Source organism: Herpailurus yagouaroundi, unplaced genomic scaffold (assembly GCF_014898765.1).
Source record: "Herpailurus yagouaroundi ecotype Mexico unplaced genomic scaffold, PumYag 67005, whole genome shotgun sequence".
Classification (NCBI taxonomy): domain Eukaryota; kingdom Metazoa; phylum Chordata; class Mammalia; order Carnivora; family Felidae; genus Herpailurus; species Herpailurus yagouaroundi.
In genome coordinates, this window is record NW_024419868.1 from 498,370 (window position 1) to 516,581 (window position 18,212).

The 18,212-nt window shown below is 39.4% G+C and overlaps 1 protein-coding gene across 1 annotated transcript in view; it reads left to right on the forward strand.

Moving 5' to 3' along the window:
• The window catches only part of FAM120C (family with sequence similarity 120 member C), a 111,805-nt gene extending 94,084 nt beyond the window's left edge, over window positions 1-17,721 (forward strand). Inside the window, exons 11-16 of the mRNA XM_040466914.1 lie at window positions 8,786-8,900; window positions 10,740-10,949; window positions 12,105-12,306; window positions 14,434-14,572; window positions 14,778-14,835; window positions 16,501-17,721. Of these exons, the coding sequence (XP_040322848.1) occupies window positions 8,786-8,900; window positions 10,740-10,949; window positions 12,105-12,306; window positions 14,434-14,572; window positions 14,778-14,835; window positions 16,501-16,755 (979 nt within the window). The 3' untranslated portion in view covers window positions 16,756-17,721. The remainder of the gene's footprint in view (window positions 1-8,785; window positions 8,901-10,739; window positions 10,950-12,104; window positions 12,307-14,433; window positions 14,573-14,777; window positions 14,836-16,500) is intronic.
• The last annotated feature ends 491 nt before the right edge of the window (window positions 17,722-18,212 follow it).

Consider the following 18,212-nt stretch of genomic DNA (forward strand, 5'->3'; position numbering starts at 1 on the left):
TGTATGGAAAACAATTTGACAATAAATTTCATATATTAAAAAATAAATAAAATAAAATAAATTAAAAAAAAAAGTAATGCTGTAGAGCCAGGGCTCCTAGACCCAGGATTCTGGACTCCTGGCCTCATGTGCTTAAGGGCCTCTTAAACGTGAGCTCCAGACCAGCCGTCTGGGAGCTGGAGTGCTCACTTGCTGCCAAATCCTTGGCTTATATAAGCAGTAGAAAGAGCTCTGAAGGGAGAAGCCCTGGGTTTTCAAATCGATGATCCCCTGTTTACTAGCTGTGGCACCATGGGCATATTCTCCTGAGACTGTTTCCACATCTGTAAAACAGAGGTGATGAGCCTACCTCAGGACTGTCGTGAGGGTTACATGAAACAGTTTTCCTGGTTCTGTACTTGGCACATAGCAGGTGCTCTGTACATTGTGGTTTCCTTCCTTCCTTCCTTCCTTCCTTCCTTCCTTCCTTCCTTCCTTCACTAAGGATCTGCTCTGTGCTCATACCTGGGGAGGAAATTGCTTTGAGGGAGGCCAGAGAGGGGGTCCTGTCCTCAAGGAATTAACCATCCTATTGGGAGACAACAACTCCCCTGCCTGGAACACCCGGGAAAACATCTGAGGTAGTAGAGGGTGAAGAACATGGGTCTCCTCTACCTCCTCCCTGCATGCAGCTCCTGCCTGATTCTGCTTGGGAACTGGTGGAGCACTTGAGCCACTTACTGCTATGTGGAGCGAATCTTTTCCACCTCTCTGGGACCATGAATTCCTGGCTTGCTTTTTATAAAAAGTAATCTCTACACTCAATATGGGGCTTAAACTCACAACCCTGAGATCAAGAGTTGCGTGCTCTACTGACTGAGCCAGCCAGGCACCTCTCTGGCTTGTTTTATGCTCTGATTGATGCACTCACTGCAATCTTTGAATCACAAACAGTGAGTGAGAGGAAGGTGGCATTCCATCAGCAAGAGATAGGCATTCGTGTGGACACTGAAATGCTAGCTTTTAATTGTTATTAATATAAGGGATCAGATTAAGTGTGATTCTAGGTCTACAGAACTTTTAATTCCATGTTCTCTCTATACGGAAACTAATAAATTGCAAATACGATAGGGGTATTATTGTTGGTCTGGTGAGATGTTTAATATTTGTGACAGATAACTTAAAAATGATGACTGAGTGCTACAGGAAAGTCCCTGTCCATAAGGGATTCTGTCTTCATCAGTAGCCATCTATGCATCCTATATCATGAGGTTCCCCAATCCTTCCACCGATCACATAAGGTATTCACATTGGTTTGGAGACCTCAATCTCAGAAGCTTCTGAAACATGACTAATCTAATTCTGAATTACCCAAAGATTATGTAAAATTTTTCAATAAATGGCATTAAAAAAAAATACTTTTATCAGTTGAAAGAAAGCCCATGTGAAGAGGATGAAATTAGAATGTGGGCAAAATACATGAATAGACATTTCTCCAAAGAGGATATACCATAGCAAATAAAATAAACACATGAAAATATGTTCAGTATCATTAGCCGTTAGGGAAATGCAAATTAAAACCACAGTGAGATATAATTACACAGCTATCAGAATGGCTAATATAAGAAGTAATGATAATACCACATGCTGGGGGTATGTGGAGAAACTGGATCATTCAAATGGTGGTTTTGGAAATGTAAAATGCTACATCCACTTTGGAAAACAATTTGTCAGGTTTTTTTTAAGAAGGTCCAATGCAGGGCTTGAACTCAAAACCCTGAGATCAAGACCTGAGCTGAGATCAAGAGTCAGATGCTTAATTGACTGAGCCGCCCAGACATCCCCAATTCGTCAGTTTCTTTAAAAATAACTATACAACCCAGAAATTGCACTCTTGGGCATTTATCGCAAAGAAATGAAATTTTATATACCCACAGAAACCTGTACATTAATGTTTATAGCATCTTTATTCTTAATACTCCCAAATTAGAAACAACCCCGATGTCTTGCAACAGATGAATTGTTCAAGTATTGCACATACATACCCTGGAATTCTACTGACCAATAAAAAGCAACAAACTTTAGATAACACACAATAAGTTGGATGAATCTTAAGGGAATTATGCTAAGTTAAAAAAGCCAGTCCCAAAATATTACATGCTATGTGACATTGTTGAAATGACAGAATTATGGAAATGGAGAACAGATTAGTGACTTCCAGGAGTTAGGAACATGGATTGGGAAGAGGGTGGGTGTGGTTATAAAAGACAATATGAGGGATCCTTGTGGTGATGGAACTGTTTTTTATCTTGACTGGGTCAGTGTCAGTATCCTGGCTGTGATGTTGTATTATATTTTGCAAGATAATACCATTAGGAGAACTAGGTAAAATGTTCGAGGGATCCCTCTGTTTTACTCCTTACAACTGCATGTGAATCTACAACAATATCAATCTTAAAAGTTGAATTAAAATAAAAACTATGGTAAGGAAAGAAGCAAATTACAAAAGACCACGAAATTCCATTTGTATGAAATGTCCAGCAAGGCAAATCTATGGAGATAGAAGTAGATAAGTGGTTGCCTTCAGGGTGGGAATGAGGAGTGACTACATGTGAGCACAAGGGATCTTTCTGGGGCAATGAAAATATTCTAAAACTCAATTGTGATGATAGTTGCACAACTCTGTAAATGTACTAAATATTAAATTCTATACTTAACAATGGATGAATTTTATGGTATGTAAATTATACCTCAAGAAAAAAAATTAGAATAAGTTTCTGTATATGTAAAATTTTTGCAAAATAAAGTATTTATTTTAAAAATTGAGTACTGTCGGAGCACCTGGGTGGCTCAGTTGTTTAAGGATCCGACTTCAGCTCAGGTCATGATCTCACAGTTTGTGAGTTCAAGCCCCGTGTTGGGCTCTGTGCTGACAGCTCAGAGCCTGGAGCTTGCTTCAGATTCTGTGTCTCCCTCTCTTTCTGCCCAACCCCCTGCTCACACTCTGTCTCTCAAAAGTAAATAAACGTTAAAAAAAATTGAGTAGTGTTGGAGCACCTGGGTGGGTCAGTCAGTTAAGCGTCCAACTTCAGCTCAGGTCATGATCTCACAGTTCATGAGTTCTGTGCTGACAACTCAGAGCCTGGAGCCTGCTTCAGATTCTCTCTCTCTCTCTCTCTCTCTCTCTCTCTCAAATAAACATTAAAACATAGCTTTGTATGATGGCAGATGTTAGCTACACTTGTGAACAGAACGTAATGTATAAACTTAAGTCACTGAGTTGTATACCTGAAACTAATGTAACATTGTGTCAACTATACTCAAATGAAAAAAAAAATTTAAGAAAATGAAACAAAAATGTTTTTGAAAAGTATTTAATGAATGAGGCATTCTCATAGTATTATTGGTGGAAAAAAGTATATATATTATATATTTATAATATATAAAAGTATATATATTATATAAATAATATATACAATTAGTGATATTATTAGATATATTATTAGATGTATATACTAATATATTATACTGTACTCTACTATTATTAGGTATATTATTAGATATATACATTATATATATATACATTATATATACATTATATAATATTATATAATATATAATATTATATAATATATATATATAATGTATATATAATGTATACATATATATATAATACATATATAATGTAATAGAGAAAATTGAGATTTGAGAGGTTAGGAAGAAAAAAGCCAAAATCATAACAAACATAACAGTGGTAATATCTGAATGGTAAGAGTAAAAATCACTTCAGTTTTTATCTTTTGTTTTCTTTATACTTTTCTGTTGCATTTTTTACATTTTCTTAATGATAATGAACTTGAGCTTTTGAAGTAAGAATGAAATAATAAATTTTATTTTAAAATTAAAAGAAGTGGATAAAAGCAGAGACTACCATATTTTAAAACATATTTAAGTTAGAGTGGGAGAGAGCCAAAGCATAAGAGACTGTTAAAAACTGAGAACAAACTGAGGGTTGATGGGGGATGGGAGGGAGGGGAGGGTGGCTGATGGGTATTGAGGAGGGCACCTTTTGGGATGAGCACTGGGAGTTGTATGGAAACCAATTTGACAATAAATTTCATATATTAAAAAAAAAGAAAATTAAACTCAACCCAAAAAAAAATATTTATTTTTTTTTTATTTTTTTTTCAACGTTTATTTATTTTTGGGACAGAGAGAGACAGAGCATGAACGGGGGAGGGGCAGAGAGAGAGGGAGACACAGAATCGGAAACAGGCTCCAGGCTCTGAGCCATCAGCCCAGAGGCCGACGCGGGGCTCGTACTCACGGACCGTGAGATTGCGACCTGGCTGAAGTCGGACGCTTAACCGACTGCGCCACCCAGGCGCCCCCCCCCAAAAAAAAAAAACAACAACAACATATTTAAAACGTAGACTAGCATTGTACTGGCATGAGAAATAAATATAGAATAAATAAGTAGAAACAGATCTTTGTACACGTGAGAATTTAATATATGATATGGGGGCTTCACCAAATAGTAAAGGAAGAATTCGACCATAATTGTCTCAGTTACAATGGTAACCAAGAGTGCTACTATGACAGGCACTAGGTTAGGTGTTTTTACATGCATTTTCTCTTTTACCTATTATAACCTTTTGAGAGGTAGGTAAAGTTAGCCCCATTTTAGAGATGAGGGAGAGAACTAAAGCCCCTAGACACTAAAGTGTTTGCCCAGAGTCACATAGAAAAATAGTAGAGGAGCACCTGGGTGGCTCAGTCTGTTGAGTGTCCAACTCTTGGTTTCAGCTCAGGTCATGATCTCATGGTTCACGAGATCAAGCCTTACATTGGCCTCTACACTGGCCGTGGGAAGTCTACTTGGAATTCTCTATCTCCCTCTCTTTGCCCCTTCCCCACTCATTCTCTCTCTCTTTCTCTCAATAAATACATAAACATTCAAAAAAAAAAAGAAAAGAAAAGAAGTAGTAGGACCTAGATTGGAACCCAGTATGTCAGGCTCCCAAGTCTGTATTCTTTGCTACCGTGTTCTATGTATATAAAGTTTATGTCAGGGTGTCTAGCATACAAGAGGCATTTAGTAAATGTTGTTCCTATGAGTAACTTATAGTTTGCTGCATATACTGTAATATATATATATATTATGTATGTAATATATACATATATATGTATATATGTATATATATATAATGCTTGTGTGTAGTATATATAATAATGTAAATACTACTAATAGTAATAAAGCTGTCTTGTAGTTGAGATTGAGGAACTTCCATGGGAAATTAGTACTCCTATGGTTGTACAAAATTAATCCCCAATGGAATCATATAATTTAAAAAAATAACACATGATGAGCATTACTAAATATTGGTTGATTTAATAATTACTATTTCCTGCTATCTCATTAATGAGCCTCTGACTCTTTGGACGCTGTCCTCTGTTTCACGTAATTCATTCGAGGCTGGTTGAATAACAGTGTTGGCCAAAAGATGGAGCTAGCATTTCCTTTGGAATATCCTGCCATAGCCTCATTTGTTCAGCAAACATTTTTTGAGCATCCATTCTGCCATGCACCACACTAAGGTTAGAGAAACATGAAAAATTGCAAGTTAACATTAATGAGTATAATCCAAACCAACCAAAAATCTCACATCCCTAGGAAATTAAATGTTCTCCCCTCTGTGAGGCCTTCTCTGAGTCTCCCAGGTGAATTTAGTCACTGTTTCCTTAGAGCACCCAAAACAACCTATTCAACTTGTAAAGTCACATCCTTCTCATTTTATTAGTCTTTCAGTGATCCTGCCTGTCTTCCACACTTGACTCCTTTAGGAGCTCCTTTAAGTCAGTTTTTCTCTCATAGTAATCAGGATGTGACTGGTACAATTCAGCTTTGGAAGATTTTTGTTGAGTTTTTTTCTTGGTTTGGGGGATTTTTTCCATGACCTGGTTGATGCATTCAGTCAGTCCCCTAATAAATATTTACTGATATGTACTCTAGGCCATGTACTATGCTAGATAGTTTATAATAAATATTAATAAGAAACAAGACAATAGATGAGGCCAAACAAGGTCCTAGATCTCATTGGAACTCACATGGGTTCTTGAATATGTTTTCAGTCAAGCATTTGAACCTTATTTATTGTATTTTTCAAATCTTCTGTGATTTTAAATGTATCTAAGGCACATTTTACATGTCATAGCTTAATGGTAGTATGCTAAATTCTTCTATAATTGCATTTCAGTTCATTTTTGTCTATTTTTGCTTCATATTTTGCCAACAAAATAAGATGGAAAGATTAAAAATAAAAGAATGGGCAAAGGTAAATCAATCAAGGAAGTATAAATCACAAGAAAGAAGCATTATTAATAAATAATATAGTCCCCAAGGCAAAAAAAACATTGAGGGCAAAGGAAAATATTTTATATGTATAGAAGATATAAACTCTGAATTGTGCACTTTATAATACAGCATCAAAAAGTATAAAATAGATTATAAAGTATGAATAAATTTTCCACATGGAGAATGTGTGGGCAGGGAGGAGGGTATAAACTGTTCTTTCTGTGTGGCCCAGAAAGATACCTCCTGGAAAGGTCAGTCATTTAGAACTTTGTTTGTTTGTTTGTTTGTTTGTTTGTTTTAAGTGTTTTTTGTTTTTGTTTTTGTTTTTGTTTTTTGAGGGAGAGAGTGCACATGCACACAAGAGGCGAAAGGGGGGGTGGTCGGTGCGGGACAGATGATCTGAAGCGGGCTCTGCCCACAGACAGCAGAGAGCCCAATGTGGGGCTTGAACTCATGAGCCTGAGATCACGACCTGAGCCACCCAGGCACCCCTAGAACTTAGTTTGTAAAGAAGCAACAGGGCTTGTTGGCATGTTCTGCAGGCCCAGAAACATCCTGGAGTTGAGAGAAATGACAGCTGGGCTTGAAGAAAGAGTAATGGCAGTAGGGCTGCCTGTGCTATTGTGATCTTTCCAGGTGAGGAAACAGCAGGTTAGAGATTCAAAGCCAGGTTCTTTCCAGGGCATCATACAGCCTCCTGGTAGTAGTAACTGGATCAGAGTCCCTACAGATTCATTCCACGTGCCACTCAGAAAAGACCATCCCTTGCTTTAAGGGCTAGCTTTCTGAAGTCTCACACAGCTCCAATAATTATGAATGATCATTGTCTTGTGGGTCTTTCAGGGAGCTAAGGACATAGACTTTGTACTGATGTATTTTTTTCATCTTTCTTCCTCTTTCTGCATCTTGGTGCCTAGAATGGTAAGACATATTCAGTTCATGAAATTCAAGTCAAATACTCATCAATGAGTACTTATTTATTTTAATTAATGGATTTCTTAACTTGAGGAATGGCCCTATCATCTAGCCATTTGCTCAAGTCAGAATTCTAGGAATCTTAGGCTCTTCCTTTTTCTTTACCCCCTTCCCATAACATGCATGACCAAATCCTATGGATATATCTACTCAGTAGCTCTTGTCTTTGTCCCCTGGCCCTCTCCAACCCCTGAGCCAGTGCCTTTGTTCATACCTCTTCAGGCACAGATTGCTGCAGTTGCCTCCTAACTGGCATACATGCCTCTTCTCTCTTACCCTATGAGCCAGTCAATATCACTGTCCTGCTGATAATCCCTAAGTATCTTCTTATATTTTCAGAATGAAAGTCCAAATTCCTTAATACTGTTTTTGAGACACTTAATAATCTGACCTTTTTTTTTAGTTTTATTGAGAAAAATTGATATACATCACTGTATAAGTTTAAGGCATACAGCATGATGGTTTCATTTACATGTATTGTGAAATGATTGCCACAATGTTTAGTTAACATCCATCATTTCATACAGGTATAAAGAAAAAGAAAAACTTTCTCCTTATGATGAGAATTCTTAGAATCTACTCTCTTAACTTTTCTATAGACCACATAGCAGTGCTAACTACAGTCATGTACATTATCTCCAGTACTCATTTATCTTATAACTGGAAGTTTATACCTTTTGACTACCTTCCTCCAATGCCCCCTCCCCTTCTGCCACCCTCCCACCTCTGGTAACTACAACTCTGATCTCTTTTTCTATGAGTTGTTTTTTTTAAGATTCTACTTATAAGTGAGATCACGCAGTATTTGTCTTTCTCTGTCTGACTTATTTCACTTAGCATGATGTCTCCACGTTCCTCCATATTACTGCAAATGATAGGACTTCCTCATTTTTTATGGTTGAATAATATTCGTTGTATTTGTATATATACCACAACTGCTTTATCCACTCATCCATCAGTGGACACTTAGGTAGTTTCCATGTCTTAACTATTGTAAATGCTGCTGTAGTGAACATGGGGGTGCAGATATCTTTTTGAGTTATGGAACCTACTATATCATACTGAACTCCACACCTCTATGCCTTCACGTATACTGTTCCCTCAACTAGAACATCCTTCCCCGCTTTTTTTTTTTTTTTTTTTTTTTTTACTAATTTCTACAGGCCCTTTGAAACCCAGCTCCTGCTATTTTTTCAGGATACCCTCCCTCACTCCTTTAGCCTAGCCCTTTCCTGTGCTCTTGTAGCACCCTGTACATTCTTCTATCTTGGTACTTATCACACTCTCCTGTCATTGTTGAGGCACATGCCTGTCTCCTCTACCACCTAGACTGCAATAACCAAAGGCGAAGATGCTTTAACTTTATTCTACTGAAATTGTCAAAACCTGGCCCGTGATAGGTTCTTAGCTTAATAAGTGTTTGTGAAAGGAATAAATGAGCTTTTTTACCTTAATAATTATGCTTTTATTTTCTAGATACATGGTTCAGTGGCCTGGTGGCCGAATCCTGCATCGCCATGAGCTAGACACTTTCCTTGCACAGGCAGTATCTACCCAGCTTTATGAGCCAGATCAACTTCAAGAACTCAAGGTGATTTGATTTAACCTAACTTAAAATCTTTCTTTTATGAGCTCAATGCTTTCCTTTGGTCTTTTTTTCCCCTGGTGCTGAGGAGAAGAGTAAGTTCTACAGACAAATGTTTGATTTACTTTAGCCAATCATGTATGTTTATTAATAAAACCAAGAGGTACCTGCACCACTGCTCCCATACTGATAGGTGAGAATGGACAGAAAAGATGGATATTATACATTACAAATAAGTTGTGGCCACAAACTATGGTAAGGTTTCTGACTCTTGCAAGATACACTACAGGGGATTCTTCCTTGTGTCCTGAGTTTGTCTCTGAGTAAATGCCTGCCTTTTTAGTAATATTTATTGGATGTTAGAGAGAAGTCTAGAAGAACATAAGGAAGAAAGCAAATCCACCATCTAACTGAACGCAGTAGAACATAGTAGCTTATTTTTTTTTTCAAGTTTATTTATTTTTGAGACAGAGACAGAGCTCGAGCAGGGGAGGGGCAGAGAGAGAGGGAGACACAGATTCCGAAGCAGGCTCCAGGCTCTGAGCTATCAGCATAGAGCCCGACACGGGGCTCGAACCACAAACTGTGAGATCATGACCTGAGCCGAAGTTGGACGTTTATCCAACTGAGCCACCCAGGGGCCCCAGAACACAGTAGTTTAAAAGGTAGGCTCTGAAGCCAGTCTGCCTTGGGTTTGAATCTCGGCTTCATTGCATCCTAGCTGTGTGATCTGAGGCAGGTTGCTTAACCTCTCTTGCTTCAGTTTCCTTACTTGTAGGGATATTAAATAAAGTAAATAATCCATGCAAAACACCTAGAACAGTGTCTTGCATATTTTAAGTACACAGAATCCAATAATACTAGCTATTAATGCAGAACACCCCTCTCCTGACTTCAGTGGCCATGGTTTTTTGAGGCCCTAGGATAAACATGGAAAAGATCTAGCCCAATAAAGCTAACAGAATCTTCCTTTAAGTGAGGTTAACTAAGGGAAAGACAAAAACAGTCTAAGAAAAACAGTGTTGGTTCCTCCTTACAGTAAGTATAATATTGCTTGGCCCTAGGGCAGTTACTGTCTCCAGATCACATGTAGGAGGGGACTTGCAAGTATTTCTCCTTTTCCTGTTGAAGCCATCTACCATGCCAACTTGAGATAATAAATATAAACATTTTCTACACAGTTGAGGTATTGTGTATGTGATTCCATATTGTGTTTTTAAACTTAACATAGCACATATTTTCTATGTCTTAAAAAAGTTTAAGAAATTTATTATATGCATGTATCAGCTAATTATTATAATGTTGGCCATTTGGTTTCTAGTTTTCCCCTATTAGATGTAACATTACAATTAAAATCTTTATGCATAGAGTTTTATTCATAGCTCTACTTCCTTAGAATAGATTCATGAAAGTAGGATTACTGAGTCAAGAAATGTGAATATTTTTCAGGGTTATTCACATACTGCTTAATTGTAATGTACATTTTTCATCAGCTTTATATGAATGTGCCCATTTATTTCATCCTTATCAGCACTGGGTATTCTTTTTCTCTTTGGATTTTTAAATTTTTTCTAACTTTACAGGTAAAAACAAAATGGTTGGTGCCTTTTTGAAGTTTTAAAGCTGATGTCTTTTTTTTTTGTAATGAGTATCTTTCAAACTGTAATGAGTATCTTTCAAACTGTGTCAGGGAGTGACATGGATAGGAGCTGCTTGTGCACTCAAATGTCTATATTAAGAGGCAACACGCTCAAGTTTAATTTGAATAATCAGAATAACAGGAACAAGAGTAGATGTAACCAGTAACAGTTTTTAATAGTAGTTCTTCCTCTGTGGTGGTTTCAGATTGAGAAACTGGATGCCCGAGGGATCCAGCTTGCTGCCCTCTTCATGAGTGGGGTCGACACAGCTCTGTTTGCCAATGATGCCTGTGGCCAGCCAGTCCCGTGGGAGCACTGCTGCCCCTGGATTTACTTTGATGGCAAGCTGTTCCAGAGCAAGTTGATTAAAGCAGGCCGAGAGCGAGTATCCCTGGTTGAGCTCTGTGATGGCCAGGTACCTTTATGTCGGGCAGCTGCTAAGAGCCATCTCTGATCCACTGTGGGGATGAATGGGCAGAGGGTGGAAAGGAACAGAGACATTGGAGAGGGAGGTAGCAGAAGTAGGGGAATGTGTGACATTAACCTAACTGGGTCAAGGATAATCCCAAAGGCCCAGAGTCTGATATGTCCATGTTATAAAACCATACGTTGGAAAGTGTTTTTTATGAACACCAAATTTTCCTATTGTTTTCTTATCTGAGTATTTCCTTCCCATGGAATAGGGCTTTCCTGCAATTCTTAGGATTTCATTTCCCTTATTTGCAAAAACTGTAAGTCACTTCTGCAAATGATGATAACCTTTGTAAAGGAACTATGTTTGGAACTAGAAGAGAATAGTAAAGTAGATGACAGAGTAGAAGCAGGGGATTCTTTACAATGAAACCTTAGGAAAGACAGGGAAAGGAACCCTTACTTACTCCTTTATCCACTTGGGGGGAATGAGCTGAGGGACTAGAGCAGGGGTGGCAAAATACCTCAAAACTGAAAACCTTGAAATTTTTATTCCAATAAGGTTTTATTGGAACACAGCCACATCCATTCATTTACATATTGCTTATGACTGCTTTCCCACCACAACAGCAGAGTTGTATAGTTGTGACAGAGACCATATGGCCTACAAATCCTATCTGGCCCTTTTCAGAACAGGTTTGCTGATCTCTGGACTAGAGGCATGGGCTTCTCCTGGACAGAGGTCATGGTCTCTGATCTTGGGTATGGGGGAGAAGGTTAAGAAACTTTGTGCATGTCAGGTTTTATTCTTTCACCTAACTCTGTTCTATCCACCTTAAAAAATAACCTAACCTATTTCTGGTCGTGTGACAGACCATCAGTAAATACTTATTGTTATATTTGTCTCCCTTGACCTAGTCAATGTGCCTCACAAGGCCTCGGTCAGAGCTAGTGTGGTAGTTTGGTGTCATGCAAAAAGTGGGTCTTTGGTGCCAGACAGGTTTCCCTGAGTATGACTCCTTGAGCCATTTAACTCCAGGCCTCAGTTCTCTTAATGGGAATAGATTTGTGAGACTGTCCCTAGAGTGCCCAATACTGTGCCTGAAACAAAGACGTTAAAAAAAATGGCAGCTGCTGTTATTCTGTTCTTCATTTGAAGGCTGATCTGGCAACCAAAGTGGAAAAGATGAGACAGAGTATCCTTGAAGGAGTCAACATGAACCATCCACCACCTTCCGCTCTACTTCCGTCACCTACTTTTGTGCCTCCCATGGTGCCCCCTCTCTACCCTGTTTCACTTTATTCCCGAGCCATGGGCTCAATGCCACCTCCCCCTCAAGGAAGGAGCCGGGGATTCACAGGTCAGTACCTATGAGTGATGTATTTGTCATCCTCAATCTATTTCATAATAACCCATCTGGTAGTTAGTACCAGTCACAGAATCAGCAGTTTCATATATATCAGGCCCAATACTGTGCCTGAAACAAAGATACTGATCCTAATAACTCAAACAACCTTGGTGAAACAGGATTTTTTAATAGGGACATTTTGACATGAAGTATCAAGGTTCTGTGATCAGGTGGGAATGTCATTGCTATGGTTCAATGTATTTGTTGTCCACTGTTCATCATTTTAAAAATAATAAAGCTGGGGAGGTTCTTGGGGGGCTCAATCTGTTAAGTGTCTGATTCTTAGCTCAGGTCTTGATCTCAGGGTCGTGAGTCCAAGCCCTGTGTTGGGCTCCACCCTGGGCGTGAAACCTACTTAAAAAAAATAAAGCTGGAAGTTTATCTAGGGTCATAAAATTCAGTATGCATATTTAGTTCAAGGCTCTACTTGGACGAGCAATGTGGATGTTTGCTCTGTTCAGTCAGGTAATGATCAAGTTTTACAAACCAGGGAGCCAGCCATTCAGTCCATTCCTTGAAGCTGACTTTACAGATCTTTGTTCCCATTCTTTGCATGTTGATTTTATTGTGTCTCAGAAGACAGCTTTAATTAAGGCTAAGTTCTCAGGAGATCCTTGCCATTGTCCCAGCTCCCAGTGATGCCTAGTCTCCAGTTACTGGTGGTTCATGAAGAGCCTTCTGCCTCCTCAAAGGCCACAGTAAGATCCCCAAAGGCAAGTCTTTCTAGCCCTCTTAGAACTGGCTAGTACCCTGGTACCTTAGACACTGTTATATGAATGAAGGGCTCTTTACTGACAACTGGCTAAATGAGTAAAGGGTTATTAACATTTGCTTTTTTTCCATAAACTAAAATTAAAGGTTTACTAGAACTGTGGATTCTATGAAGGCTTCCTTTTATGCCAAATTACAAAGCTCTACTGTGCTTGTGAGCTCATACAGACTGAGTTGGAATTTCCTGTTTTAAATAGATATGCTATCTTGTCTTGAATTGGTTCTGGTTTTCAACTGTTGCTATTCTTGCTTATTAATTATAGATTACTTTCAGTTTAGTTTCATTATTTTCAGTTCAGTTTGCTGGTTTGGCTGATCCTCCATTGTGTAGTGATACATATTTGAATCAAAAATGGTTTAGGCCCACTTTAATATTAACTAACTGAAATTTGAATAAAAGCTTAAAAAGAAAAAGAAAAGTGGTTTTGGTCCAAATGAATCAACAAAAAGCAGAATCCAGACCCATAAACAGAGAAGGAACTTATGGTTGCCTTAGGGGAGGAACGTTGAGGGGATGGGCAAAATGGGTGAAGGAGAGTGGAATGAGTTATTGAATGAGTAAGTCACAGGAATGAAAGGCACGGCATAGGGAATAAGGTCAATGGTATTGTAATAGCATTGAATGGTGACAGATGGTAGCTGTACTGTGGTGAGGACAGCATAACTACAGAGTTGTCGAAGCACTAGGTTGTACACCTGAAACTAATGTAACATTATGTGTCAACTAAACTTTAATGCAAAGAAAAAAGAAAGGAAAATAGAAGTGGCATTTGGCTTATAATTTTCTAATAACTAGATTTTAGGACATTCATTCTTTCAGCAACTATTGAATAGCTACTATGTGCCAGGCCCTGTAGCAAAAAAATGAATTGTCCAACCCCACTTGCTAAAGTAGATGTATACACAGGGCACCTGGGTGGCTCAACCTGTTAAGCATCCTACTCTTGATTTCGGCTCAGGCCATGATCTCACAGTTCATGAGCTCAAGCCCTGCATTGGACTCTGCGCTGACAGTGCAGAGCCTGCTTGGGATTCTGTCTCTCCCTCTCTCTCTGCCCCTTCCCCATTTGTGCACGCACTTGCTCTATAAACAAACAAACAAACATTTAAAAAAATAAAGTGGATGTGTACAGAGCTTCAACCCCCTGTCCCTAAATTTGTTTCCACCATGAACCTTTGTTGTTATGACAGAGTGTTTATCATAGAGAAATGGAAATAAGCGAGTAGGTGGGCTGTAGGATCTTTGTTTCCACTTCTTATCCTACCTTGCACTCAGCATTCATTACTTCCTTCTTCCTATCTCTCCAGGTCTCCATCCAATCCCTCCTCAAGGAGGAAAACTGGAGATTGCTGGGATGGTTGTGGGCCAGTGGGCTGGCAGCAGGTCCTCCAGGGGCCGAGGCTCTTTTGGCATGCAAGTGGTCTCGGTTGGTGGGCCAGGAAAAGGGTATGTATTCCAATAGGTTGGTATGAGCTAGTGTTAATCAAGGTGCTATTGGGAAAATATCCACCTATTGAATACTTCCATTAAGGTAAGAGGCATTGACTAACTTTCCATAAGAGGGTCAAACTTCCTAGAGGAGGTGATTAATTAAGTGAAAATGTGGGCTTTATATATTCCTCAGGATCACTTTTCCCCTCACTTTCTACAGGCATGGAAAAGAACAGACTGGTAGAGGATCCAAAGGACACAAAAAAGGAAATAAACAAGTAAGCACCGTTCTGAGATTATCTACCTTCTGTTTGATACATCTTGTCTTTTCAGCTAACTTGCAAATGATCAGATCAGGCCAGAAAACTGTGAGTTTTCCTAGCTACTCCCAGCATTTGATTTCATTCCCTCGCTCTCTAGCTGTGAGTTAGTGAGTGTTAACTGCCCACACTGTTCCCACAGTGCTGCAGAGTGTCATCTTTCTCCCTGAGTGAAGCCACAGGATAGAAACCAGGTACTGTGTCCTGAACACCTGTACCTAGCATAGTATGTGCTACATGCAGCCAGAAAAGGGGCCAAAGTGAAGTTAACAGTGGGATTGCCAGCTTCTCAGGGTTTTCTGAGGGCTTTCTACCAGAGATGCTTAGAAAATTGGACTTTGGCCTTTGCTGAATATGAGAAAGAAGGAGTTGTTGCCATTTTGCTTATTCCTGATGGCTCAAAATGGTCTTAAACTGTCCTCTAATGTACACCGTGAACTATAACAGTTTCCACTGATGTTCATTAGACATACCCCTCTCCCCAAATATCATATCCTGAGCCCATATCAAGAGTTGGACAGTTAACCAGCTGAGCAACCCAGGCACCACAGGATTCTCCATTTTAAACAGAGGAAACTGAGGCTCAGAGGGATGAAACATCTTGCCCAAAATTATCCATCAAGTCAACATCCAAGTTGCCATTCCAGCCTGAGCTGACGATTCCAAAATCCTGCCCTGTCCTGATTGTCCTGATTCTACTACAGTATAACAACTCTAATTGTTAGAGACAAGACTCAGACTTAGGTCTGGCTGACTCTAATGCATATGCTCTTAACCATTTCTACCAGAGCTTTCTTCATGTAAGTGTAAGCTGTAAGGGAAGCCATGATATCAGAAGTTTGCTTGGGGACATGGAATCAAAATAATAATATTAGCTAGCATTTATTGAGTTCTTACAGTGTGCCAGGCACATCACATTCTAAGTGCTTTACATGGAGTGTCTCATTGAATCCTTATAGGAATGTAAAAAATAGGTACTGTTATTATTATTATTTTTACACATGAAGAAACTAAGGGAAAAGAAGGGATTGTGGATGATCATAAGTTTCTCATTGCTAAGATTACTGGGGATACTGTTATCTACTCCAGAGGTAGCCTGTCCAAGGAAGTTCTCATGTTGACTTTGTTTTTAGCTAAAGCATCATCCCTGGACAATGGTGCTGTCCATCTCACGAACCGTGAGATCATGACCTGAGTCCAAATCAAGGGTTGGACACTTAACCAACTGAGCCACCCAGGCGCCCCCTACTTCATTCTATCTGAGTGTCCTTGAGCAATGTACTTTAATCTTTCTGAGCCTCAGCTCCCTCATCTGTAAATGGTGCATAATATCTACGATTTAGGGTTCTGACTAGTATTAGAAAAATACATTGTAAAGCTTTATAAATGATGTCTATGTCATTATGTTGTTGTCTCAGCCATTGAGTTTCAGTCAAATCCATCTGTGGTCACCCTAAGTTCTCAGGACAGTTATCAGAGCACACTTTACTAGGTGTTTACAGGCTTTGGGCTTTCTGATGTTTTTGCAGAACTGAAGCAGCTTCTGCAAGCTAGCTTACGAACATGCTTGGGAACTGTCAGTCTGGGATTACCATTTCAACTGAATATATCTGTTTTTGACAGAGCACTTCAGATGGAGTTTCTAAATCCCTAGAGCCTCATCACGGTCGGTCCCACTCACAGGTAAATGGAAACAATGGCACATTGATCAAGGAAGAGAAGAGTGATCATCATCTTCCAGCTCCATCACAGTGTGCCTTATCCAGAGACAGCAACGTGTGTACTAATGGTAACCGCTACTTCCCCGTGAAGAATGAGGAGAAGAGCCGCTTACGAGAGCAAAAGCTAGGAACTGTGGCACAACAGAAGGAGGAATAATGAGCAGAAGATGGCTTCAGCAGATCAGGAAGAGAGGAAAACCTTTACCTTTCTGATTGTAGGCCCAAGTTAGAGGAAGACATAAATGCTTACTCTAGATTTATCCAAGATTTTGTTGGGACATCCTATTGTATTCATCTTTTCCCTTTCCCTGTCTTTTTCTGACCTCCAGACTTCGTGGTCTGCTTCTGGGGAAGCTCTGGTAAAAGATGAATGGCAACAGGACTAGGTCCTATTCTCAAGTAGAATATGTAATGCCAGTATTCTCTTTGCCTCCCCTGGGAGTGTAGTAAGGCAGTGTCTGTCAGAAATCTGGTGTTATCATGTAAGGCCCTATAGAAAAGCTCCAGCTTTGGTTTTCTGAGTCTTCATCATGTTACTCTTTACAAAACTTGTGGGATGGCAGGGACTGCTGTCTGTGGCTTCCTACCTTGCTTTTTTCTCTATGAATTCGTGAGACCTTGGTATATAATCAGTATCTGCCTTCCTCTCATTCTTTCCCCCCATTCACCTAACCCAGGATTTTATACAACCGCCTCTAACTCTGGCCTGACAATCAGATAGGTAAATGTTTTCAGGGAAGTGAAATAGTATTGGTTATTTTATTTTATTTTATTTTATTTTTTATTTTATACACTTTAAAAAAAAAACTACCAATGGCCTTTGTACTGGGGGATTCAAGTGAGTCAGAAAAGTACGGGCAGATTTTTCCTGCCTCTGAACTAATGCATTGTTTGTAAAATAGAAGATGTGGTGCAGTTCACCCACTCCCTGCTGCCCACACCCTGAAAGGGTGGGAATCAATGTAATGAAACTGAGTACGAAAAGGAACTCAAAAGATGGTGTGTGCGTGTGTGTGCGTGTGTGTGTTTGGGTATGGGCGTGTGGGTGTATGTATATATGAATGTGTGTATCTATATGCATACACATACCCTTTATATAAAGAGACAGATCTATTTATCTATACATATTTTATATATATAAATATATGTGTGTGTGTATGTGTGTGCGTGCACACGTACCTACATACATGGTGATGTCCCAGAAGATTTGCTGAACTTCCCAGAAATGCTTCCACTGCTATGGAGTGGTGGGTTTCAAAAGACCACACTTTAAAATCCTTACTGAGTCACAGCCCATCGGTTATGAGAAGATGGGCTTCTCTAAAGCAGACAAAAAAGTACTTTCCAGAGATTGCCCGTTCAGAACAACAAACAGTTGGGTTGTCACAAGTTTAATCTTGAACGGAGTCCTCACATCCCATATAGTGAACAAGAAGGTTGGAAGGGGGTGGGGAATATTTGGGCATTTCCTTCTGCTAGAGCAGCCTAGTTCAGAGAGAGAAGGGGGATGGGAGGTGATTACCAGGGCTTGCAGTTAATTTGGAGGAAATCTCATCTGGAGCTTCTGGGTCAAACTGACCTCAGGCTAGAATTAATTGTCATGAATCCCTGAAG